Source organism: Corythoichthys intestinalis, chromosome 22, assembly GCF_030265065.1.
Source record: "Corythoichthys intestinalis isolate RoL2023-P3 chromosome 22, ASM3026506v1, whole genome shotgun sequence".
NCBI lineage: Eukaryota > Metazoa > Chordata > Actinopteri > Syngnathiformes > Syngnathidae > Corythoichthys > Corythoichthys intestinalis.
Genome location: NC_080416.1, coordinates 10,362,366 through 10,385,689, shown reverse-complemented (window position 1 = coordinate 10,385,689; position 23,324 = coordinate 10,362,366). Strand labels below are relative to the sequence as shown.

The 23,324-nt window shown below is 37.3% G+C and overlaps 2 protein-coding genes across 11 annotated transcripts in view; one reads left to right on the top strand and one right to left on the bottom strand.

The window, feature by feature from the left end:
- LOC130910436 (transmembrane protein 196) overlaps nucleotides 1-4,655 on the bottom strand; it is a 42,430-nt gene extending 37,775 nt beyond the window's left edge. For 8 of the 9 annotated variants that reach the window (XM_057827739.1, XM_057827741.1, XM_057827743.1 and 5 more), the window contains exon 1: nucleotides 3,588-4,654. The gene's annotated coding sequence lies outside the window, so the exon portion shown is untranslated. Of the gene's footprint in view, nucleotides 1-3,587 lie in introns of all 9 variants that reach the window. The other variant, XM_057827745.1, reaches the window with a different exon arrangement.
- itgb8 (integrin, beta 8) overlaps nucleotides 3,616-23,324 on the top strand; it is a 34,639-nt gene continuing 14,930 nt past the window's right edge. Inside the window, exons 1-9 of one of the 2 annotated variants that reach the window (XM_057827734.1) lie at nucleotides 3,616-4,083; nucleotides 6,460-6,545; nucleotides 8,818-8,986; nucleotides 12,967-13,073; nucleotides 13,152-13,291; nucleotides 14,242-14,407; nucleotides 19,736-19,894; nucleotides 19,964-20,059; nucleotides 23,103-23,195. In XM_057827734.1, coding sequence (XP_057683717.1) covers nucleotides 3,999-4,083; nucleotides 6,460-6,545; nucleotides 8,818-8,986; nucleotides 12,967-13,073; nucleotides 13,152-13,291; nucleotides 14,242-14,407; nucleotides 19,736-19,894; nucleotides 19,964-20,059; nucleotides 23,103-23,195 — 1,101 coding nt within the window. In that variant the 5' untranslated portion in view covers nucleotides 3,616-3,998. Of the gene's footprint in view, nucleotides 4,084-6,459; nucleotides 6,546-7,756; nucleotides 8,405-8,817; nucleotides 8,987-12,966; nucleotides 13,074-13,151; nucleotides 13,292-14,241; nucleotides 14,408-19,735; nucleotides 19,895-19,963; nucleotides 20,060-23,102; nucleotides 23,196-23,324 lie in introns of those variants that run through there. The other variant, XM_057827735.1, reaches the window with a different exon arrangement.

Here is a 23,324-nt window from a genome sequence, read left to right as displayed (position 1 = left end):
GAGCTTTTATTGACCCCCACCACTCCATCCTGGAACCCCAACATCCACACAGGAGCGCTCGGTGCGGTTAAACGGCTCCCGCAAGAAGCAATGTAAACACGAGTGTTCAATTGGAGGCCAGAGTTCAACTGGAGTCCACAGCGCAGCTTTAGTTGTGTTAAATATGGACAACAGATTACAGTATATTCCGATCGAGCATGTGTTTTATGAACTATGAGTTTTACCGCGGTGTGTCTAACTTTTTAGCTGGCATTGATGGCGGTAGACGAGTAGTATATTTGAACTGGCCCCCCAGGATGCTAACCTTGGAGTGAATGTTTCTGAGGTGAAAGTTTATTCATATAAACTTTACAAAATATGATTAAAGATTTAAATCTGACTGTATTATTTTTATGTAATGATTATGCCGATCGATCGGGTCCGATCATGTCATTTTCAAAGTATCGGAATCGGCAAAAAAATATCGGCCATGCCTTTTTTTAAATATATTTTTTTTAATTAAATCGTTTTCTAATTGTATTTAACGTTACAGACATAATATGTTACACTCATCCAGAGTCTTTATTTTAGGCTTAAGGTAGGGTTATCAGATTTATCCCAATAAGGGTGGTAATTAATTTTTTTAAAAATGTATCACGTTAAAATATTTAACGCAATTAATGCATGCGCTGCACGACCCACTCACGCATTGTCGCGCTCAATCTGTAATGACGCTGTTTTACCTATATAGAGAGATAAAAGGCAGCGTAAAATGAGTAGAGTGAATTTTGGCAGCCTTTGAAGCCTTTTTTTAATTGGCTAAAGCTTTACAATCCCTCGCCCTACGATTAGAAACATCATGGGAAGCAAGGTAGCAATTGATCTTTTTCTTAACACCTTATGTTATTTCCCAACGCAGAGAAGATATATCAATTGGTAGCACTACGCACAGTCATGGTTGCACTTCCCATCATGCATTTGGGCATGGCCACAGTATCATTTACTGCAAGCTCAACAAATACACTAGATGGCAATATTTAGTCACAATATACAAAGTCACAAGTCTTTCTATCCGTGGATCCCTCTCACAGAAAGAATGTTAATGTAAATGCCATCTTGAGGATTTATTGTCATAATAAACAAATACAGTACTTATGTACTGTATGTTGAATGTTTATATTCGTCCGAGTTTTATTCATTTTTTTCTTAATGCTTTGCCAAAATGTATATGATCGGGAAAATAATCGGGAATGATTGGAATTGAATCAGGAGCAAAAAAAAGCAATCTGATCGGGAAATATCGGGATCGGCAGATAGTCAAACTAAAACGATTTGGATCGGATAGGGAGCAAAAAAACATGATCGGAACAACCCTAATGATCACTACAGTGGACAGCTATTATCAAATGTTGACACTTAAGACTTTTAACCCTTTATCGGGCAAGTGGTTAATTTTGGTCATTAAAAAAAAAACTTAAATAGCAGCAATGATTATCATATAATTTTTCAAAAATGATTAATCAGGATGTTATTTTGATATGGCGGACAACACAGACAAGGCTGAAAAAGCAGTTTCTGCTCTTGCACTCCTCTTTAAAATAAACTGCTGCATTTTAAGCCCAAAAAACTGTTGTATTTGATAGAACAATATGTCTATATGCTGCCATAGCAGATTCGTGGCACATAAAGTCCCTGAACTATTTTTAATTGGTCCGTTTTACCCTGGAAACCCCCGTTTACAGACGTCGCGCAACCACTTTTGTTTCAACCTTGCCATAAAAAGAAGGTAAGTAATCATATTTATTATTCGAAATGTCTTTCATTTTTAGCTTAGAATCATTAATTGATGTCTGATATTTACTTAAAAACAAAAACGACTTTTAAAAAATTATTCACTCGCATATTTTAAACTCAAATAAATTACGGCAAAATAAAAAAATTTGTGTCTGTAAAAAGTCACGGAGATTTACCTCATAACTATCGCTTAAGTACATTTTTTTCATTACTGTCGCATTTTCCCCAATATTTTAGATGAAAAATAATCGATCCAAACAAAGAAAAATTGAAGAAAAAAAAAACATTTAAAAGGGTAAACATATGAAAATCAAAATCTCGACCACTCCTTGATGCCTGAGATTTCTGCATCGCGACCCTTGTTATATTACCATGTTTCACCCATAAAATCCCCCAAAAATCTGGCTGTGGCCATTCACAGCGGTGTCTTTATACTCGGTGATACATGCTACATGGAGTTTTTGGATTGAAAAGAGGTAAGTATGCGATAATATCTCATTAAAATCGTGGCGTCTTTTAATTATTAATAATTCTCGTGTGCTCTCTTCTCCGGTTTTGCTTTAAATTTTTTTTTTTTTAAATGCCGTCCTGTTCAAAAATTTTCTTCCCCCAGAAAATTAAAGTATTAAGCTTTCCAATGATGGATCATACGGACATATCGGAATTTTGAAATTTGGTCAAAGTGGGGGTCTCAGAGCGGAACTTCAAGTCACCTGAGTGTTTTCCGCCATATACTTATGAATTAATTTTATAAATTAATGAAATAAAATGAATAAAACGAAAATACACTCTGGTTACAGTTCCAAGTAGAACTCTAATGTAGATTTTGTGCATATTATTTAACTCATTGCATGCCATTGACGGCGATAATCGCAGCTAATGGGTTGAATGAGTGCCCTGTTAGTGGGGAAAAAAATGTAATAATTATAAAGGGTTAAAAATACATAAATATAACTCAATGTTTAGATTCTGGTTGACAATTCTTCACATTATCTGCACAGATAAGGGTTTGGATACAATGTTAAAATGTCTATCTTTGTCTTTTCTTATTTTCTTATTCAAAATGTAACAAAAATATGGTGTACTGGCTGGAAATGAAGCGAAGTTTAATTCATTTAAAGGTGAATGATTTAAAATTCAAATAAATTTAGTAAAAAAAAAAACATTTGCAAGGAATAATTAGTATAATTTCAATATAAAAGGGCAATTCAAAAAGGATGTGCCAAAACCATTGCGATATATTTAAAAATAAATAAATAAATAAATAATAATAATAATAACTGGATACAAATATTCTGTATACTTTTTTTTTTTTTTTCCCATGCAAATGCTCAATGTGGCCACCACCACCGGCACGGACAACATCAAGCCGATATGACTTTTAATTTGTTAAAATTACTTGTTAAAAAGATTAAATCATCTTATTAAATCATCAATCAATAATTAATTAATAATTCAGTCTATATCAATGATTTTAAAATGAATAAATGCGTGATGATTTTGGCACATTCTTTTTGAATCACCCTATATCATGCAGAAATAAAGCCCTATTTTTAAAAAATACTGTATTTTCTATTCAACTTGCCCGTTGGAATGCTAATAACAGCTAGCTTGCTGATCAATTCAGGCCTAAGTGGATTTTTTTCTTTTCAACATGCGCTTGATGTCATACTTTTAAACTGTCGTGATGGAAAATAAAGCTAAAAATAATTCAGACTTATCCTTTATCTTTTGTGTCATGACGTCATTGCGAAGGGACTCAAACTCTCTCCCCTCTCTCTCTCTCTCTCTCCGGTTGCCATGGCACCGCCTACCTGTGTCAGTTCGCTCCCCGTGCAGCGTGTTCAGTCAGCATGCTGGCGCTCGGTGTCGGCCGCTCACTTCGGCCCAGCGAGTGGACCGCAAGCCCCGTCTCGATCGCGACGAACTGCGTGGATGGATGGAGAGGGGGCGGGCGCGGAGGGTTACCGTAGCCGCACAAAATCCGTTTCTTTACCTGCCCTCCTGGTGCTGCTGCTGGTTCACGCCTCTAAGCTGATTGGAACCGGAGGATGTGAATACCTCCCCGGGATTAGAGGGTTCTTGGCTGAGGAACAATGCCCCGCGGCTCGGTGCGCCATTCCCGGCTTTTGTTGGCGAGGCGGCGGACGCGCAGTCCCCGTTCTCCGAGCTCCAGGCAGTGAGTCTCCCCGCTCGGACTGCTTCCCTCACCCGGCGTGGATAATATGACTTCCTGGCCATTCACATATGGCAGCGTCCCTCTGTGTCTCCTGCTCATAGTGGCTCTCTGCGCTGGAACCTCCCATCTGGGTGAGTGGAGCCTCATTAAACTCCAATTAGACTCTCATTATTGCCATTAACCTACATTCTGTATCGTTGTGTTCCTGGGAACTCATTTTCAACAAAAGCTTGAACAAAAGTACAGTTTTTCTGTATTATAATATCTGATTTATGATTAAATTCCCACCTCAGAAACCCCAAAATGTGCATCCTAACTCATTTCTGGCTATTGACAGTGATAGACATCTAATCTATTTGGACAGGGAGAGTTGGCAGAAATCATTCACTGTCAGCTTTTTCCAGTTCAAATGCGTTGGATGTCTATCATCGTCAATAGCAACCAGTGTTGAATTATTGTAAAAACAATTTATTTAGTCTAAACTATATTTTATAAAAATAATAATTTATGAATAAACTCTCACCTCAGAAGTAGTCACTTCAGAATTTGAACCCTAACTCATTTCCTGCCATTGACGACAATAGACGTCTAATACATTTGAACTGTGGGAAGCTTCCCAGTCCAAATGTCTATTAGTCTATTGTGTTGAACTATCGTGACCACAATTTGGAAATTGAGATGAAAGCCTGAACCAGCATTGTTTTTGGCAGCCATTTTAATTTTCGTCCAAGTCTTTTGGACGAAAATAATTATTAGACTTCATCATATTTTAGTCATTTCAAAATATGTTAGTCTTCGTCTAGTTTTAGTCAACGAAAACTCAGACAAATATCATCCAGTTCAGTGGTTCTTAACCTTGCTAAAGGTACCGAACCCCACAAGTATCACATGTGGATTCACCGAACCCTTCTGAATTAGAAGATATAAATTTTTTTAATATCTAAGCTAGAATTCCCGTTCAAAATTCTTCTCATTTTGACGGCATTTTTATAAACGGGTCAAAATTTAAGACTCTTATGCCCATTGGTCTGTTGTATACTCCCTTACCAAGTGCAAGTCAACCTTCCACTGAGCAAACCAGTGTCTCCTTCTATCAATTTGAGGACTAGCAGTTAAAAGAAACGGATTAAGCCTGTAAATTGGGAGCAAACTAGTCCAAAACCTGGTCTAGAAAGCCACTTTGCCTCGATTTAATCAGTGTTTCTTTACCTTCACCTAATCTCTGGGGTCCGATTGAACCATCGTTAAGAACCACTGGACTAGTTTTAGTCGACAATTCTCAAAATGTTTTCGTCTATAAACTTCCAAAAGTTTTAGTCCATGAATAAATAAATAAATAAAAGGTTTCCAACAATTTCGAATGAACATGACAGATGAGCACATAGGGACGCCATCATTTTCATGATGATAATACACTCAGCAGGAAAACAGGACATTATTTGCAATTAATTAAACTCACCTGGTTGCCACAAATTATATGTAAAATGTTTTCCAAGAACTTAAGGAGTCACTGTGCTAAATGCTAATGCTAACGCGAATGCTATGCTATCATGAACGCTATGCTAACACCACAACTTAGTTTAGTGAGGATCATTCAGCACAGACCTCTAAAGCGTAATGCAACATGGCATAGCCAAGATAAGAAAACTTACCAAGCAGCAACTGACCCATGTTTCACAAAAGGAGCCTGAAATTGGCACACACTTAAGCCTGTGGGCAAAGGGGGGGGGGGGGGGTGCAGCACGTCACATGAGTGACACGACCAAACACCGCTAAATGTGTTGTAACAACACATACAATAAGTAAATATCACACATTGTGAATTTATGACGGAAACCATGGCGAGTTTTCATCTTGTTTTCGTGTTGTCAGACGACAACTGGCATCCATCTCGTTATGTTTTAGTCTTCCAAGACATGCTTTCATGAAAAAAATTGTTCATTAATGAAATATTTTCGTTATCGTCATCGTTGATGAACACTGGCTTGAACTATATTTTCCATATAATATGATTCATGAATAAACTCTCACCTCAGAAACCTTTACTCCAAAATTTGCATCCAAACTCATTTGCTGCCACCGACGGCGGGATTGGACGACTATCTCCGTCAATGGCACTGAAACATGATCATTCACCGACAGCCACACTCAGTTCAAATCAACATTCTCCTCTTGAAAAATGTGATCTCAGCAGCTACATCATCGCAATGAATCATTAATGCTACCTTTAGTCACTCGAGAAATATTACGACTGCATAAATCGCGCTTGCTAGCTTATGCTCTCGCGTTACTAACTCCTTTAATGCGTGAGTGGACATAATGTGAGATGACTGACTCATATAATGCCCCCCTATTAGAAAAGCACCTGTTTCCACACTCCACTGCAGTTCCCACAGTCTGACACATACCAAAGTAGGTCGCGTGAGATGAAAAGCAATGCTTCCATCATCAAAATGCGACACAAGAGCTTTTGTTTCATATGCAAATTCCCTTTTCATCCCCGACAGGCGACAACTTGTGCTCGTCGGCTGCGATTACGTCTTGCCAAGAGTGTCTCCGACGTGGACCGCAGTGTTTCTGGTGCTTCAAAGAGGTACAGAATTGATCAAAAAGTGCTTCGAAGTAAGGCTGGCACGATCGATGAATCCTTATTGAACCCAAATACTCTATTTTGGAAAAAAAGTGAATTAAACATTTTTGGGGTAAAGATTCTTATATTTTGAATTGTGTTTTCATTGTTTTATATTATTTATAATTATAAAAGTAAACACAATCAAAGCAATGTAAATTTTCTTTATTTTTAAAAATTATTCTATTAGTTAAAAAAATATTTTAAAGTAAAAAAAACCTTCTAAATTGTAGATTTAAAAATTGTCTCTTTTTTGTGCTTTTTAGTCGGAAATATTCACCTATTTATTTTTAACTGTTAAAAAATATATTTAAAAATATATGTGCAATTTTTTTATCAAAAATTATCTTCATTTTAATGTTTGAAAAGGAAACAAATCAACACTTTTTTTTTTTTTCCCAAATATCGTCATAGACTTCATAATGATATTGACAGGTCTGATTTGACCTTCTCTGCGCCACGCCTTCAAGTAGTGGGCCATCCCACCATCTGCTTCAGTTATTCGCAGTCAGTCGCAGCGACACATGCAGCGATCCAACGCCGGATTTATGTTGAAAAAGTACGCTTTGCTTTTAACCAAGGAATCGAGACTGTTTTACGTCCATATCTATAAAGAATTCAGGGATTTAAGCATTTATTCACATGAATTTTCACTGGAAAAGCTCTGTATACATATGTCGGCCACCATATTGACGAACAAACTAGCATCGTACTTCGACATATTTACGTAAAATAAATGCTAACTGCACATTTTTTTACTTTTAACCAAAAAAAACGAGACTGTTTACGTCCATATCTATTAAAAAAATCAGGTATTTAAGCATTTATTCACAAGAATTTTCAACGGAAAAGCTCTGTTTACATATGGCGGCCGCTACACTGACTGACAGACTAGCATCGTACTTCGACATATTTACGTAAAATAAATGCTAACTGCAGGGATTTTTTGGGCTTTTAACCAAGAATTGAGACGGTTTTACGTCCATATCTATAAAGAATTCAGGGATTTAAGCATTTATTCACAAGAATTTTCGACGAAAAAAGCCAATAATGCAGGCCCCCTATTAATCGGCCTCGCGTCCCGTCAATATCATTATGATATATGATATTGATTATGATTATGATTATGATATATCTATGATATTGTTTACTTTTTAAAAGAATATTTTATATTAAAAAAGGGGAAAAAAACTGTAAATATTCTCTGATCTTTGTAGTCCCCAATGAAAGCAAATGATTAACCTTATAATGAATAAATTTATATTTGCAAATATCTGCTTTTTTGTGGGTAAAATACTAATAGTTACATAGTACTAAATAAAATAGTCCAACTTTTCTCTGGGCAATAAAATGTAAAATCCAGAGTAATATAACAGTAAATAGCATGATTTATATATAAGCCGTTTACTCAACTCATCTCAAATATAATCGGTGATTAATCAACTCTTAAAATAATCATTTGCGGCAGCCCTACTTCCAAGTTGGTCTCTGACATTCCTCGCATGACTCGCCTGTACGCTTTTACACCATCCACACATGTGAACATGATGTTTAAAGCTCGCCCAGTGTGGATAAGCGAATGTTTCCATTCCATTTCTATTCTTTCTCACATAGCAGCAGCAGTGGCAATGCCACATTTGACCCATATGTTTAGTCTAGTCATGGCTTCCACGGCGTGTTTCTGCTTGGGAGTTCCTTCTCATAAAGCCTTTTTAGCCCAGCCTTGAAGAAGTGAAAAAAAGCGCCAGACAGAAGCTTGTTTGGGAACAAACACAACAACACGCAGACTAGACAGTCGGCACAAGCATCTTTACAAGCTTCAGGTGCTTTTCCACTATGTGAACTTTAACATTTTCTGGTATCATTAGGTAGCATTCACTGGTGTGAAAGTATTCAAATACTTCTTGCCAGTGGAGGGAGTTAACAAAGTATGTATAGTGACATATACAGTAGTAAGAAAAAATGCACAGTATTAGTAGTAATAATGTATTTGTTGTTGTTTGTTCTCCTCTTATGTCTGCTTACTTACTTTCTGTCCCTCCATAACCCCTTTCTGCTGACTGCTTTCTCCCACTGTTCTTCCATTTTATTTGTGTGGCGCCTCAAGAGCAAAGGCCTCTAATCCATTCCAAAGCTACAAAGCGTGACATGCTTCTTTGTTCAGCTAGATGACCAATTTATAGTCCAGAATTGCAAACTGTTTTCCTCATTCTCTGAATCATAATTTTGACTTCAGGATTTTTTGGATGGAGCTGGCGCTGGACACCGCTGTGACCTCCAAACGAACCTGCTCAGAAGAGGCTGTGGACCTGAATTTACTGAATCAGGTGTTAAAGTGGAAGTCGACGCCACTGTCAGTAGCACACAAGTGAACCCAAGAGACATTAGCGTCACGCTAACGCCAGGTATGCTGATGCTACAAGGGGTGGGAACCTTTGGGTACCTCAAGATACGATATGATTTGTGATACACGGCTCACGATAACAATATTATGATATAGCGATACAACAATTATCGATTCATGGGTCAGGAAATCATATTACAATTAGGGATGTCCCGATCCAGATTTTTGCACTTCCGATCCGATACCGATATTGTTTTGCACTTCCGATCCGAAACCGATACTGGCCGATACTGGCCTATCTGAGCATGTGTTAAAGTTTAAAGTTATTTAACCTCCTTACTTAGTTGTGAGACTCATGTTGAAAAAGGTTTTAGTACTCTTGATAACAACTAGCCAGCTGAATTAGGTGAGTTTGAATAACACACAACGGTTGGTAACAAGAAACTGACTTGTTTTTCAGTGACAAACACAAAACATTATAAATAACAAACAGAAATTGCTTAGTCAGTCAGTAAAACGTGCAAATAATATTGTAAACTGTCTTAAAAAAGCAAAACCCACAAACAACCTAAGTGGAAAATCCCACAAACCCCCCAAGCTATTAGATGCTTTTAATGTTTCATGCATTAGTTACAAAAATTGTATAAAAAGCCTCTCAGGTTTAAATAAACAACTATTTCAGTATCAAGTTAACATTTTAAAATAGTAAATAAAATACTCAAGTCCCCATTCTGTATCAGCAGCTTTAAACTACATTCAATTCATTTAATTTTGCCAATCAACTGTTAAAGTTGTTAAAAATTGCTCCCGTTATTCCATAATTTCCCTTCCGTCTACTTTCGACATGTGAACGTTTTAAAACTGTTTTGAAGATAGATTCAAGTCATGATTTTGCCGATTTAGGAGTCTTTTAGATAAAAAGTTAATTAGGTTCGCTAGGAAGGTTCACAGCAGCCTACTAGGGAAGTCTCCTGCTTTAAGATGGCGACTGTTTACTAACGCAACTAGTTTTCAATACTTCAATGTTGCTAATGCCGTCGAGTCTCATTTTGCATCTAGTTCTATATACATATGATATCTATTATCTACAGTAAAACGATGTTGACGTAGTTTGTAGCGGCTGTCAGCAGCAGTCAGGTATTCTTGTGTTTTTTATCCAGCGGCATGAGTTGAGCTAAAGCCGTGAGTTGGGCATTGGCATTACCTGGGTCTATGACAAGCATGATGTTTACTCTCGGGACGCAATGCGGTCCGTTTCTCGTTGCGTCCCGAAGACCGCGCTGTGTATTAGTTCCGCTTTACTTGACATATTTCATTAATCGGAATTTGGATGTTTGTGAATCGTTCCCGAATCTTCCACGGCCGAATCGCTCAAGGATCTAATGACGGCTGGGCATGTTGTACCGTGCCTCTAAGTGTTGGATGCTGCGTCTTTACTCACGAGAGATAATGGCTCGTCATCCAGAATGAATTCTTCGGCAATGACTCTTGTTATTCCCTGGGCTTTGGGACTGTCGAGTGTCAGTTTGTCACGCATAGCAAAAGTTTCTGCCAGTGTTAGTTGCGTAGGACCTTTCTTTTTGTCTTCGGTTTTCTTAACATACTTCTTATATTGTTTGTGGTGGTATTTCGCTAAATGCTTGATTAGGTTGGTTGTATTAAAACTTCTTACAGCTTTACCACCACGCTTGACTTTATTGTGGCATATGTTGCACTCTGCTTCTTCATCTTTGTCGTCCTTTAAGGTGAAATGATCCCACACAGCTGACATTTTTACTGATTAAGTCTCTTGGTAAATTGGGAGAGGGTAATGTAAATGTAGTGTGTTGAAGGTGTTCCGTAAAATGCGGACCGGATTTTAGGGAAACCGAAGCAAAAACTGGAATGGATTATTTAAATCGGTGCGCTGGAAAACCCGGACCGGACTTTTAAAAAAGTTGAATCGGAATTTTTCCGTGTTGGACGATCCGATACGGATGCGCATTTTTTTGCCCATATCGGCGTCCAATCCGATCCAAATATCGGATCGGGACATCTCTAATTACAATACAGATAATAAACAGAAAAACTAGTTAGTTAAACTAGCTAGTTTCATCCTTCTGCTAAGAATTGGAATGGGTGTATCACTAGTAGACGTCCAATCCGTTTGAAGTGGGAGGGATGGCGAATCATTCGGTCATTCGCTGCCACCTTCCCACTTCAAACGGATTGGCCGTCAGTGGGAGGCAATGAGTTAATTTCGGGTCACTTCCTGTTGATTTTGGGTTACGAAAAGCAAGTGACTCAAGAATGTCCCCAAATGAATTGGAAGTGACTTAGGGGCAGTTTACATGGCGACTCTGCGACACAAAGACGCAATGACTGAGTAGCGGACTCGTCCGTGTGCATATGGTGTCAGCGAAGACGAAAAATTCTGAATCCTGCCTCCAAAGTGGAAGAATCCGATTGCCAGGGATTGAGGGGGCTTCCTCAGCGTGCATATCAAAGGCTCCCGTGGCGCGAGACCACGCCATGAACGTCAGTACTCGTACACGTCACATTGGGCGTGCGCAGCGGTGCTACTAAACATTAAAAAGAGCAAATATGGCAGAATGCCGGCTTTAATTTACTGTTTTAATAATATTTTGAAATTAAATATGTTGAATGTTTCAATTTTGTGCCTTTTTGAACAAAAGAAAAATGCCATTGCTCCGAGTGGGCGGGCATATTTTTTTCCGGGCTAAGGGATCTTGGTGGGGTCAAAGTGCATCATTCTCTGTCGCCTTGTAAATCTGCACTGCTCTCTAGGGCCTGGCATGAATACTACATCGTTTTGATGCGGAATTGCGACATTGTTCAAATTGAGAGGCAAATGCAAATTTGAAATTTTTCATATTGTCGGAGAGTCACCATGTAAACGGCCCCTCAAAATCAACAGGAAGTAACCTGTAAAAGGGGACCGCAAGAATGCCATTTTTAGACCTTGACGTCGCATCGTAAAGCGGAAATGGGACATTATAGACACGCCCTCGCATACAAACCATTATATTTCTGCTAGTTTTCTCTGGTAATCTTTCAAAAACGAACATGCCGATGAAGCGCTGCTGATATGGAACTTGTAGAAAGGACTAGACATTACGACATATGTAGGATGTTTTCTTCATACGTTTCCCGTACCCAAAAACTGGGAGGAAAAAATATGAAGAATGGATCAACTTGCGCGGATGTTTAACACCAACAAGGTGAAGCCATTCACATTTCATTTATAGTAAACATTTTTTTGAGTTGGCATGGTCCTTCAGAGGACAAAGAGGTAAGCCATTTTGATATTTTTTACCTATATTTTAGTGTGGCATTTCGCCGTGCTGCTCTTGTTTGACAATGAATGACCTGAAAAGAATTAAAAGGGTATCTGACTGCCACTCTTACCTTTTCTGTTGTAAAAAAAAAAAATAGTAAGGGGGAATTGTAAATAAATTATAGAATTAAGATTTGTTATTAATGAAAAAAATTAAAAGTGTTCGTTGGCTGTCAACGAGTAGCGTTTGCGATCGCTACACAAAAATTGCAATGTAAATTGCCCAAAAGAACGGTCAGAGACGTAAGACAACCAGAGGATATAATATATTAGACAGAGAGGGCATATGGTGGTAAATGATAGACTGTTGAAACAGGAGAATGTCATTGTCAGTGGCGTAAGAAAAACGTGTCGATAAAAAAGCTAAGGCTAAGCTTCGGTCGGCTAGTTTTTTTTTCAGTCTTTTCAGCCCTCGACACTCAAGCCATCTCTTTAACTTAACATTTGTATGTTCTTCCACATCTTTACCAGTGAATTTGGCACCAGCGACATCATTTTCATTGTTGATGCTAGATGTCAAAACACCAGTCAAAATGAGATGGATGTCTAGCGCTGTCAGTGGCAGCCACATCATTTTTTAAAACAATATATCGATTATTGATGGGAGCATAATGATGACCTTTTGGGCTACAAACACCTTTTTGATATATTGTCACACTCCAAGAAGACACACTGAAAAATTTACTGTTCCTTGTTTTTGTCAGGTTCTGAGGCTAGCTTCGTCGTCGCTGTAAAGCAGCTACCGCGCTACCCAGTGGATCTTTACTACCTGGTGGACGTTTCCGCATCCATGCAGGAAAATCTCGATCATGTAAGTGAACGAACTGAGTTTTCAAGAACATTAATGTATGAAAAAGGACGATAATTGACTTTCTTTCCCCACTTGCAGCTCAAGACGGTGGGCGTAGCTTTGTCACTGCGGATGGCGGAGCATGCTTCGGATCTGTGGCTCGGTTTTGGTTCCTTTGTAGACAAGCCGGTATCGCCTTACATCAACGTGCATCCTACAAAGATCAACAACCCATGCAGGTACAGAAAATGACATGTTGATTGGACTAGATTTTTTTGGGGGAAGTGAATGTTTCTGAGGTGAGAGTTTATTAAAGCTAGAGAATGCTGTTTTATCAGGGAAAAATGCATTTTTTTTTTTGGTAGTTGATAGACAAATTAATTTTCACATTTGAATTTTGTGTTTAAGTACATTTTTAATGACATTGACTGCCAGATAGGTCAAATGGATTGGACGTCTATTGCAGTCAATGATAGTCAATAATACAATTAAAATAGTGCTGTTAGAATTAAAGCTTTTACTGTATTTCCTATATATCCCGATTTTTTTCTAAATGATTTAGGAATGAACTCTTACCTCAGAAACATTCATGCCAAGATATGCAGTAAACTGGGAAGGGCTGGCAGTGATCATTCACTCCCTGTTTAAATGGTTGGGACAATAGCGGCGAATGAGTTAAATCCACATCAGAGATGGATAGCAAGGGGAAAAATGCCGCAGTGAGGTCCACGGCAGGGCAGCATGACTAAAAGATGATTCAGGTCACAAGCCTGAAAAGACAGTTCTACATCTGCTCTGAGGTATTATTAGATATAAAAGGAAATATCTGCAAGATGCTGACATCTTTGCCTTTCAGTCTGCTTTTGAAGATTGTGGGAAGCATGAGAACAGAGGGTTCAAGCGCTGTGATAAGAGGTTTTTAAGATAAGGAGCACCATCTGAAGATTGAGCATTCCTCTTTTGTTCCATCCATCCATTAACTTAATTGCAAATATATTTTTAGACCGAAACAAGAGGACAAGAAGTTGAAAATTTTATTCTCCATTTCCCATATTACTCAGAGTGACTTTGCATTCTTATGGTGCACCATTGTTCCACTGATAAGCCTCCCTGAGTGGGAGGCTGAGAAACTTTTGAATGTCAATGTAACAATCAATACGCGTTTGTGTTGGGGTCTTTTTGTCTCCAGTGACTACGAGATCCGCTGCCGACCCGCCCACGGCTTCCACCATGTTTTGAGCCTGACTGGAAACATGAGCGAGTTCACACGCGTGATCAAACGCCAGCGAATTTCGGGGAACATGGATACGCCTGAGGGAGGCTTGGATGCAATGCTGCAGGCAACTGTGTGCCAGGTGTGTGAGTCTGAATCCAAAAATGGATTGCACGCCTATTACAGTCAATGGTAGATGAAGGAGATTAATTGAATAATGATCTGGAATTAATACACTAAAAGTAATATATGATGGTAAACACTAGAAAAAAACATCAGAAATTGAGGGTTTTTCTCATCAATTTTAGATTAAATTAAAAGAGATTAGTTAAATAAATTCAATTATGATCCAAAATGTATACTACAGAAACAATAATGTAATGACTTTAAATGAAAATTCCAGAATGTCATATCTGTGTGTGTTTTCTCAGTTCTTTTTCATCTCACAGAAATCGTGGGCTTTAATAATAAAAAAATAAAAAAATTCGAGGTGAGATTATTTTAAAAAGAGTTTAATTAGATTAATTGGGGTCTACTCATAAAATAATGACACTGATTTTAGATGAAAATACCCAAAAATTAAGTTTAGCAGCAATTTGAGGTGAGATTAGAAAAAGTAAATAGATTAAATTCAAATATCTTTAATTCATACAAAATAAAACAATTACGAATTATGATCTGTAATACAATAATCAGAATGCAATGACTAAATGAAAATACCCAATATAAAGTGAGATTTAAAAAGCTGAATAATTACATTAATTCAATCATCTCTAATTAATACAATAACAATATTTTAATGATTTTATTTAAAATACTTTAGGTTTTTCCAGCTATTTTTAGGAGAGATTAAAAAAAGAGATTAGATTAACACTACCGTAATTTTGGCACTATAAGGCGCACCTGACTATAAGCCGCCACCTACCAAATTTAACACAAAAACGACATTTGTTCATAGATAAGCCACACTGGACTATAAGCCGCAGCTGTCCTCACTGTATTATGGGATATTTACACAAAAAGATATTAACCGGCAACACTTTGACAGCGGCATCATAAGAGAGTCACAAGACCAAATGAACCACCATGAAGCTTTGAACCAATTGGCTGCAAAGCATCGTTGCTTCAAGAAACTTCATTTGGCAATCACTGCTCCCTTGGTGGAGACAGTCAACCTGCTGTCAACACTGTTGTTGTCCAACATGCCTCCTAGCATGCATTACAGCGCTACAGTATGTCGCATACTATGTAAATAACTATCAAAATTCATGTTTTGTATGAATTAATTTTTCAGTTACTGTTCCAGTTGTTTCATTAATTGCTAGTTATGGTATTTGGTAACAATTTATTTGATGGTGGGGCCATAAAACTGTCATTAGCATTAATGAATGCTCATAACTAGGGTTGGGCATCAAGAATCGAGCATCAATGGGAACCGGTTCTAACACTCCGATGCTCCTGGAATTGTTCGAATTTTAAAATTTTGATTCCTTGTTTCGATGCCCTGACTGACGAGCTCAAATTGCTTGAGTTCAAAGACTGATATTTATATACAAGTTAAAATTAGCCCTGTAAGAAGTTCATTTAATTTTAAAAATCGTCGAGAAGTTAAGACTTTAATATAAACTATGCCATTTTTTTTTCGACCCTGCTTTTTTTTTTACCTTGCCTCTTGAAAGAATCTGAATCGAGAATCGTTTAGAACCGGAATCGAAACGTGGAGTCGGAATCGGAACCGGAATCGCAAAATTTCAAATGATGCCCAACCCTACTTATAACAGATGTCATTGAGGGTTATCAAGCAAATTATCTCACTTTTGAATGGCTGTAAAAGACCTGAGCTGGACATAAATGGAGTTAGTGACATAATTTACCAATTGACACTTCATGATATTTGTCATAAGCATTCCGTATTGCCCATGATAGTGTCATGTCCTAATTATGACGGCCTTATGACACCGCTGTCAAATAAAGTGTTACCTATTAACCCAAATAAATTAACAAAAAAGCCTCATTGGACTATAAGCCGCAGGATTCAAAATGAAGGAAAAAAAGTAGCATCTTATAGTCCGAAAATTACGGGTATTTATATATGACAAAGGTATTGGGCCATATGCCTAGCTGCTAGTATAAAATATTTTTTTGAGAGAAGGTATTTTAGACCTGATCTCTAATGCAGGCAATGGCAGTGAATGAGTTAAGATTTGCATTCAGAAAAAAAAACATACATGTACAGTATATTTTTAAGTAGGTGTCCATTCGCTCATTCATTTTTCTTGCGCGCTTGTCAGCAACACAACATAAAGACTGATGTGGAAAATATAAGTACATAACATAACACATGTGGTAACTTACTCCAAATTCAAACATTAAAATCAGCGTTCGTTTGACTCTCAGGAGAAAAAAAAAAAGTTCTCCCACTAGTAACAACCCCCCTGTTTATGTCTGTGTCATAGACTGTGGGAGAAAAGGGGGTCTGTGTGTATATTTAAGGAACGCCGGCAAGCTAATAAGATAGGCATGACATAATGGAGAGTCTATTTGTGGAGCCATGAGTGTCGTGGGGTTTCCCTGCAGTCTGGTTACTCAGGGCCCCCCTGCATGACATTACTCACAGCCCCCCTGTAGTCATAGTATGAGCTTCTGCCACTGTGGTGGGGCGTCATGATGTGGGATTCCGGTGGTGCTATCTGACGCAGAGTGCCACTATTTCACCAGAATTAACTTCCATTGACGGCAATAGACTTTTCTTTGATCTCATTTGCTACCATTGACAGCAATAAACAAATTAGGATATATATATATATATATATTAGGGCTGTCAAAATTATCGCTTTAACGGGCGTTAATTTTTTTTTTTTTTTTTTAATTAATCACTTTAAAATATTTGACGCAATTAACGCAGATGCCCCGCTCAGACAGATTTAAATGACAGTACAGTGAAACGCTCACTTGTTGTGTTTTATGGAGTTTTGCCGCCTTCTGCTGGTGCTTGGGTGCGACTGATTTTATAGGCTTCAGCACCCGTGAGCATTGTGTAAGTAATTATTGACATCAACAATGGCGGGCTTCTAGTTTATTTTTTGATTGAAAATTTTACAAATTTTATTAAAACAAAAACATTAAGAGGGGTTTTAATATAAAATTTCTATAACTTTTACTAACATTTTTCTTTTAAGAACTACAACTCTTTCTATCCATGGATCGCTTTAACAGAATGTTAATAATGTTAATGCCCTCTTGTTGATTTATTGTTATAATAAACAAATACAGTCCTTATGTACCGAATGTTGAATGTATATATCCATCTTGTGGCTTATCTTTCCATTCCAACAATAATTTACAGAAAAATATGGCATATTTTATAGAGCGTTTGAATTGCGATTAATTACGATTAATTAATTTTTAAGCTGTAATTAACTCGATTAAAAATTTTAATCGTTTGACAGCCGTAATATATATATATATATATATATATATATATATATATATATATATATATATATATATATATATATATATATATATTTTTTTTTTTTTTTTTAAAGACAATCTTTTTTTTATAATAATATATACCCATAATTTTCGGACTATAAGCCGCTACTTTTTCTCTCAATTGGAACCTTGCGGCTTATAGTCCAGTGTGGCTCATTTGTTGATTTATTAGGTAACACTTTATTTGACAGCGGCGTCATAAGACCGTCATAATTATGACATTAGCATGGGCATTACTGAATGCTTATGACAGATGTCATTACTGAATGTTTATGACAGATGTCATTAAGTGTAAACTGGCAAATTTTGTCACTGACTCCATATATGTCCAGCTCCTATCTTTTACATCCGTTCAAAAGTGAGATAATTTGCCAGATGACACTAAATGACATCTTTCATAGGCATTCGTTAATGCTAATGACACTGTCATGACAAAATTATGATGATTTTATGACAGTCTTATGACGCCACTGTCAGATAACTTTTTACAGTTTACTGTATTTTCCGCACTACACGGCGCACCTAAAAGCCTTAAATTTTCTCAAAAGCCGATAGTGCGCCTTATAATCTGATACATCTTGTATATGGATCAATATTACTTAAACATGACATTCCCAATAATGCAGCTTCATCTAGTGGATGAATGATGCAACCCCAACAACAACAACTACTACTACTACTACTACTGCGCCTTATAATGCAGTGCACCCTATATACTGTATGAAAACGGTTTTCAAAGAGGCCTTCATTGAAGGTGCGGGTATATTCCGATGTGCGTTAAAGTGCAGAAAATACAGTCATCTTTTGATGTGAATATCCGATAATACCGTGAAGACAGCTGCGGCTTATAGTCCGGTGCGGCTTATCAATGAACAAATGCCGTTTTCGTGTCAAATTTGGTGGGTGGCGGCTTATAGTCAGGTGCGCCTTATAGTCCGAAAATTACGGTTATAATTAGTAGAGTTGTCCGATTTTTCCGATAATATCGAGTAATAAAAGCATTTTAAATTGATATCGGATAATATCACCATTGGTTTGTCATTATCAGTTTTGGGCCAATATGCATGTTGCCTTCAAAGTAAATGTAGAAGCCTTCTGCCTTTGTACAAGGGCTGGTCACGGCTTAGCACAGCAGTCATGCTTACTGACCATTAGATGTCTACAAACTAAGATGCTTGGGATTTGTTATGGGAGCAATATCATTATTAAAGCATCCAGTGGGGCATCGCAATACAATTAGTCATAATGTGTTAAGTCCAAGACCGCATATATCGGTATTGGTTTGATATTGGTATTGGATTTTTGGAGTTGGACAATATTGGTATATTGGCTAAAAAGTCAATATCGGACAACTGTAATAATCAGCATATATTTTGGTCAAAATTTTTTTTCTCATTTATGAATGAGTAGATTTGAAACACAATGTGTGTAATAATATACAATATTTTTAATTATATTCCATTTTAAAAATCTATCTTTTTCTATCTAATCTTTTTGATCAATTTTCGTATTTATGTTGATCTCAGTTTTTGTCATCTATGAATGAATCTGTGAATTTTAAACCCACTACGTCCAATTATATATACAAATTTAGTGGAATTTATTCATTCATTTTCTAAGCTGCTTATCCTCACGAGGGTCGCAGAGATACTGGAGCCAATCCCAGATAAATATAGGCAGTAATTTCGCGGAATTGGCCACGTTTTTTTTTTTTTTTTTTAATTATGTAAAAGCTAACTAAAAATTCCTATTCAAAACCTTGTACAGCAACAAATAAATAACCCTCACCTTCAGCTGACTCCACTTCAAATTCCTTCATTCCCGAAAACTCTACCGAGTTATGTGGAAATTGCCCAAGTAGTTTCCGTGTGATTCTGCAAACAATTCAACATGCCAGTGACGACACAACAACAGCCTTCTGACCAGAGGGAGAGTATGTGGATGTTATTTCCACTTAGCTCTGTCTCATCTTCAGAGAGCCGTGGGTTGGCGTCCCGAGGCAAAACGTCTGTTGCTCCTGATGACCGACCAACCTTCTCACCTCGCCCTGGACAGCCGACTGGCGGGAATTGTGGTACCTCACGACGGCTTGTGCCACCTGGAAAACAATGTCTACACTGGGAGCACCAGGATGGTGAGTGCGCCAAGGAGAAATAGGATTTAGGAATTAAGTCTGTTATATTGTCTTGATTTCCAACTGTAGGATCATCCAAGTCTGGGGCAGTTGTCTGACAAGCTGCTGGAAAACCATATTTACTCCATTTTTGCTGTGGAGAAACAGCAGTACAAGTGGTACGAGGTAATACACAGAACATAAAAATAAATATTGGAAGGTCATGGCTAACTTTTTACACCAGCTACTATTCAAAAAAGTACAACCGATATTACCGACAAGTGTCGTAGGGCTAGATATTCACAGAAAAGAAAGGGTATCCATTCCTAAAGTTTAAGATTTAGTTTGGATTATTTAAGAAAAATATATAATTTTCAAAAAAATGAAGTCAAAATTTTGTTTAACATGAGCTGATATTTTTTGAGTGTTTTTACTTCATAGGTTTTACAGGCGAAGTCTCAAACTTGCGGCCCCTGAAACAATATTTTGCGGCCCCTTATTTGGCATTAAAATGATGTACTACCGTAATTTTCGGACTATAAGGCGCACCTGACTATAAGCCGCCACCTACCAACTTTGACACGAAAATGGCATTTGTTCATAGATAAGCCGCACAGGTCTACAAGCCGCGGCTATCCTCACTGTATTATGGAATATTTAATAGGGATGCTACGATACAGTTAAATCAGGGTTTGGTTCAATTTTCGATACAAGGGACACGTTTTTCGATTCGATTCGATACATTTAATGCTCTGAAACAAAAAATACAAGTGTTTTTTGTTTTTTAATTTCGCTAACAAGCAAAAATAACAATGCCATCATATAAACATGCATTATAGTACATAATATCTATTTGCTTACTTCTTACTGATCTGAAGAAATTTTGTATAAAAGAGCTGAGAACAATCTTCGCTGTTTGTAAAGTGAGGCGGGGCACACTGTTGATTGCTATTACTCTCTTAGCAGGTATGTTTACCACATGAGAAAAACATCCTATTTGTGGTCCGAGTCCATCTGTTTTACGTACAGAATTAACAATATTTGTAGCATTATCTATAGTCACTGGTATGGATTGATTTTGCCTGCTTAACTTCTATTCAGTCATGGCGGTTTTTAATTCATCGATGTAGTATATGGACTACGCGTCCCATGATCACTCTGGGCTCAAGCAGCCAATGGCATGGGATCTAACGTAGCACATCTAGGTTGCTATTTGATGATATCTAGTGTGTGCACGCGAGTGTTGTCACGCATTAAAAAAAGTTCACGAACGCCACAGCGGTCACGTCTGCTCATTACTGCCCAACACCAGCATTTGACAATCGATTTTCATATACAGAACGAGTTTAAAGTACAGCACTCCTAATTTGCCACTTATTGTTCATCATGCAACCGTGACTTAGCGCTCTGTGACCCATGGTCTTAACCTGTCATCAAACCGAGGTCAAACCGAAGTCGGCAACGATGTAATGGCGGTCTTTGTTGTTCATATCCGGAAAGACTATCTTTATTCAAAATGTACGAGTGGGGATAGCGTATCAGCTCACCTAAAATGTTGCCAAAAAACGGATCTGTACAGTTTTGAAGCTGGCAAACCCCTCCTTAAGTTACTTTCATTTTAGCGAGAGAGACGACAAAAATAAATGCAGAAAATACATTATGGGAGCTTTTCATTTGGATCGAATGTTTTTGCGTATTGAATCAAAGAGGGCGTATCGAACGGTTCAATATCAAACCGAGTATTGTTGCATCCTTAATATTTACACCAAAAGATATTAACCGGCAACACTTTTTTTAACAGCGGCATCATTAGACAGTCATAAGACCTAATGAACTACCAACTTCATTGCTTCAAAAAGCTTTATTTGGCTATCACTGCTCCCTTGGGGGAGACGGTCAACCTCTGCTGACACCTGCTGTCAACACGGTTGTTGTCCAACACCCCTCCTAGCATGCATTGCATCTCTAGATATGTAAATAACAATCAAAATTCATGTTCTGTGCTAATTATTTCTTCAGTTACTGTTCCAGTTGTTTCATTAATTCCTAGTTATGGTATTTGGTAACACTTTATTTGACAGTAGCGCCATAAAACTGTCAAAAGCCCATCATAATTATGAAATGACACTGCCATGAGCATTAATGAATGCTTATAACATATGTGATTTAGTGTTATCCGGCAAATTTTCTCCCTTTTGAATGGATGTAAAAGATCCGAGCTGGACATAGAGTTAGTGACATAATTTGCTGGATGACACTTAATGACATCTGTCATTAGCATTCATCAATGCTCATGATACTGTCATGATTATGACGGTCAGATGGCAGTCTTATGACGCCGCTGTCAAATAAAGTGTTACATATTAACCCAAGTAAATCAACAAATAAGCCACACTGGACTATAAACCGCAGGATTCAAAATGAGGGGGAAAAAGTAGCGGCTTATAGTCCGAAAATTACAGTAGTGTGGGTCACGTATATTTTGCTATAGGCATTTGAAAAAAAAAAAATTTAATTAAATGATTTTTTAAAATTATTCTATAATAAATGTTTAAAAATAATAAATGAACAAAAGAATAATAATTACACATTTAAACAAAGCCATAGGCTAAAACAAATATAAATAATGCTCAGTAAAATTTAAAATACCTTTAAAAGTATTACCAATTATAAAATAATCAAAATTAAAATTAAGTTTAAAAAATTGAAAAAACTTCTTTAAAAAAGATTTTAAAAATAGTGGCTCGTGTGTATTTTTTTCCAGCTATTTTGTTTTTGTTTTTTTAGTTTTACCTCTCACATGGCCCAACATAGATCAAGCTAATGATCATTTTTAGTGGTGTTTTTACCAACAAGTTGGCCTTTTTTATGGCAGCCAAAGAGTTAACCAATTAAAAAAACTAAATAAAGAAGTCATGTTAAACCTGCGCACCCATTACCTACGCGTCAAAGTGCCCTGAACTACACCTACAATTGAATCACCTCAACTAGGCTAATGAGTGCAAAGTGCTTACCACTGACTGGGGGGTGCTCGGCAATGGCGTCATTAAGGCATTTCGAGCATATACAACAGACTGTTCATGTGTCCCTTGCATCATAAAAACAACTCACATAAGACTTTCCAAACTGCCACTACAAACCAGTAATGGAAAAAGTAACAACATACAAATATGTCAATATGACCTTTAATTAGACTTGGCACTATAACATTTTCATTTTCTACCTGTAGGAGTTAGTCCGCTTACTACCCGGCTCCTACCTTGGGAAAATTGAGTTCTTCCAGTCTCCAAACCTCATTGATCTCGTAGTGGACTCGTATAAGGTACGCATTCAATTTCTGTGATCAAAAAAAAAAAATGTTAAAAAAAGAAAATGCAACATTGTCAATATTAAAAGTAGCAAATGTGTATGTTTACATGTTTGTGTGTGACTAGCGGTTTATCCCTTGCAG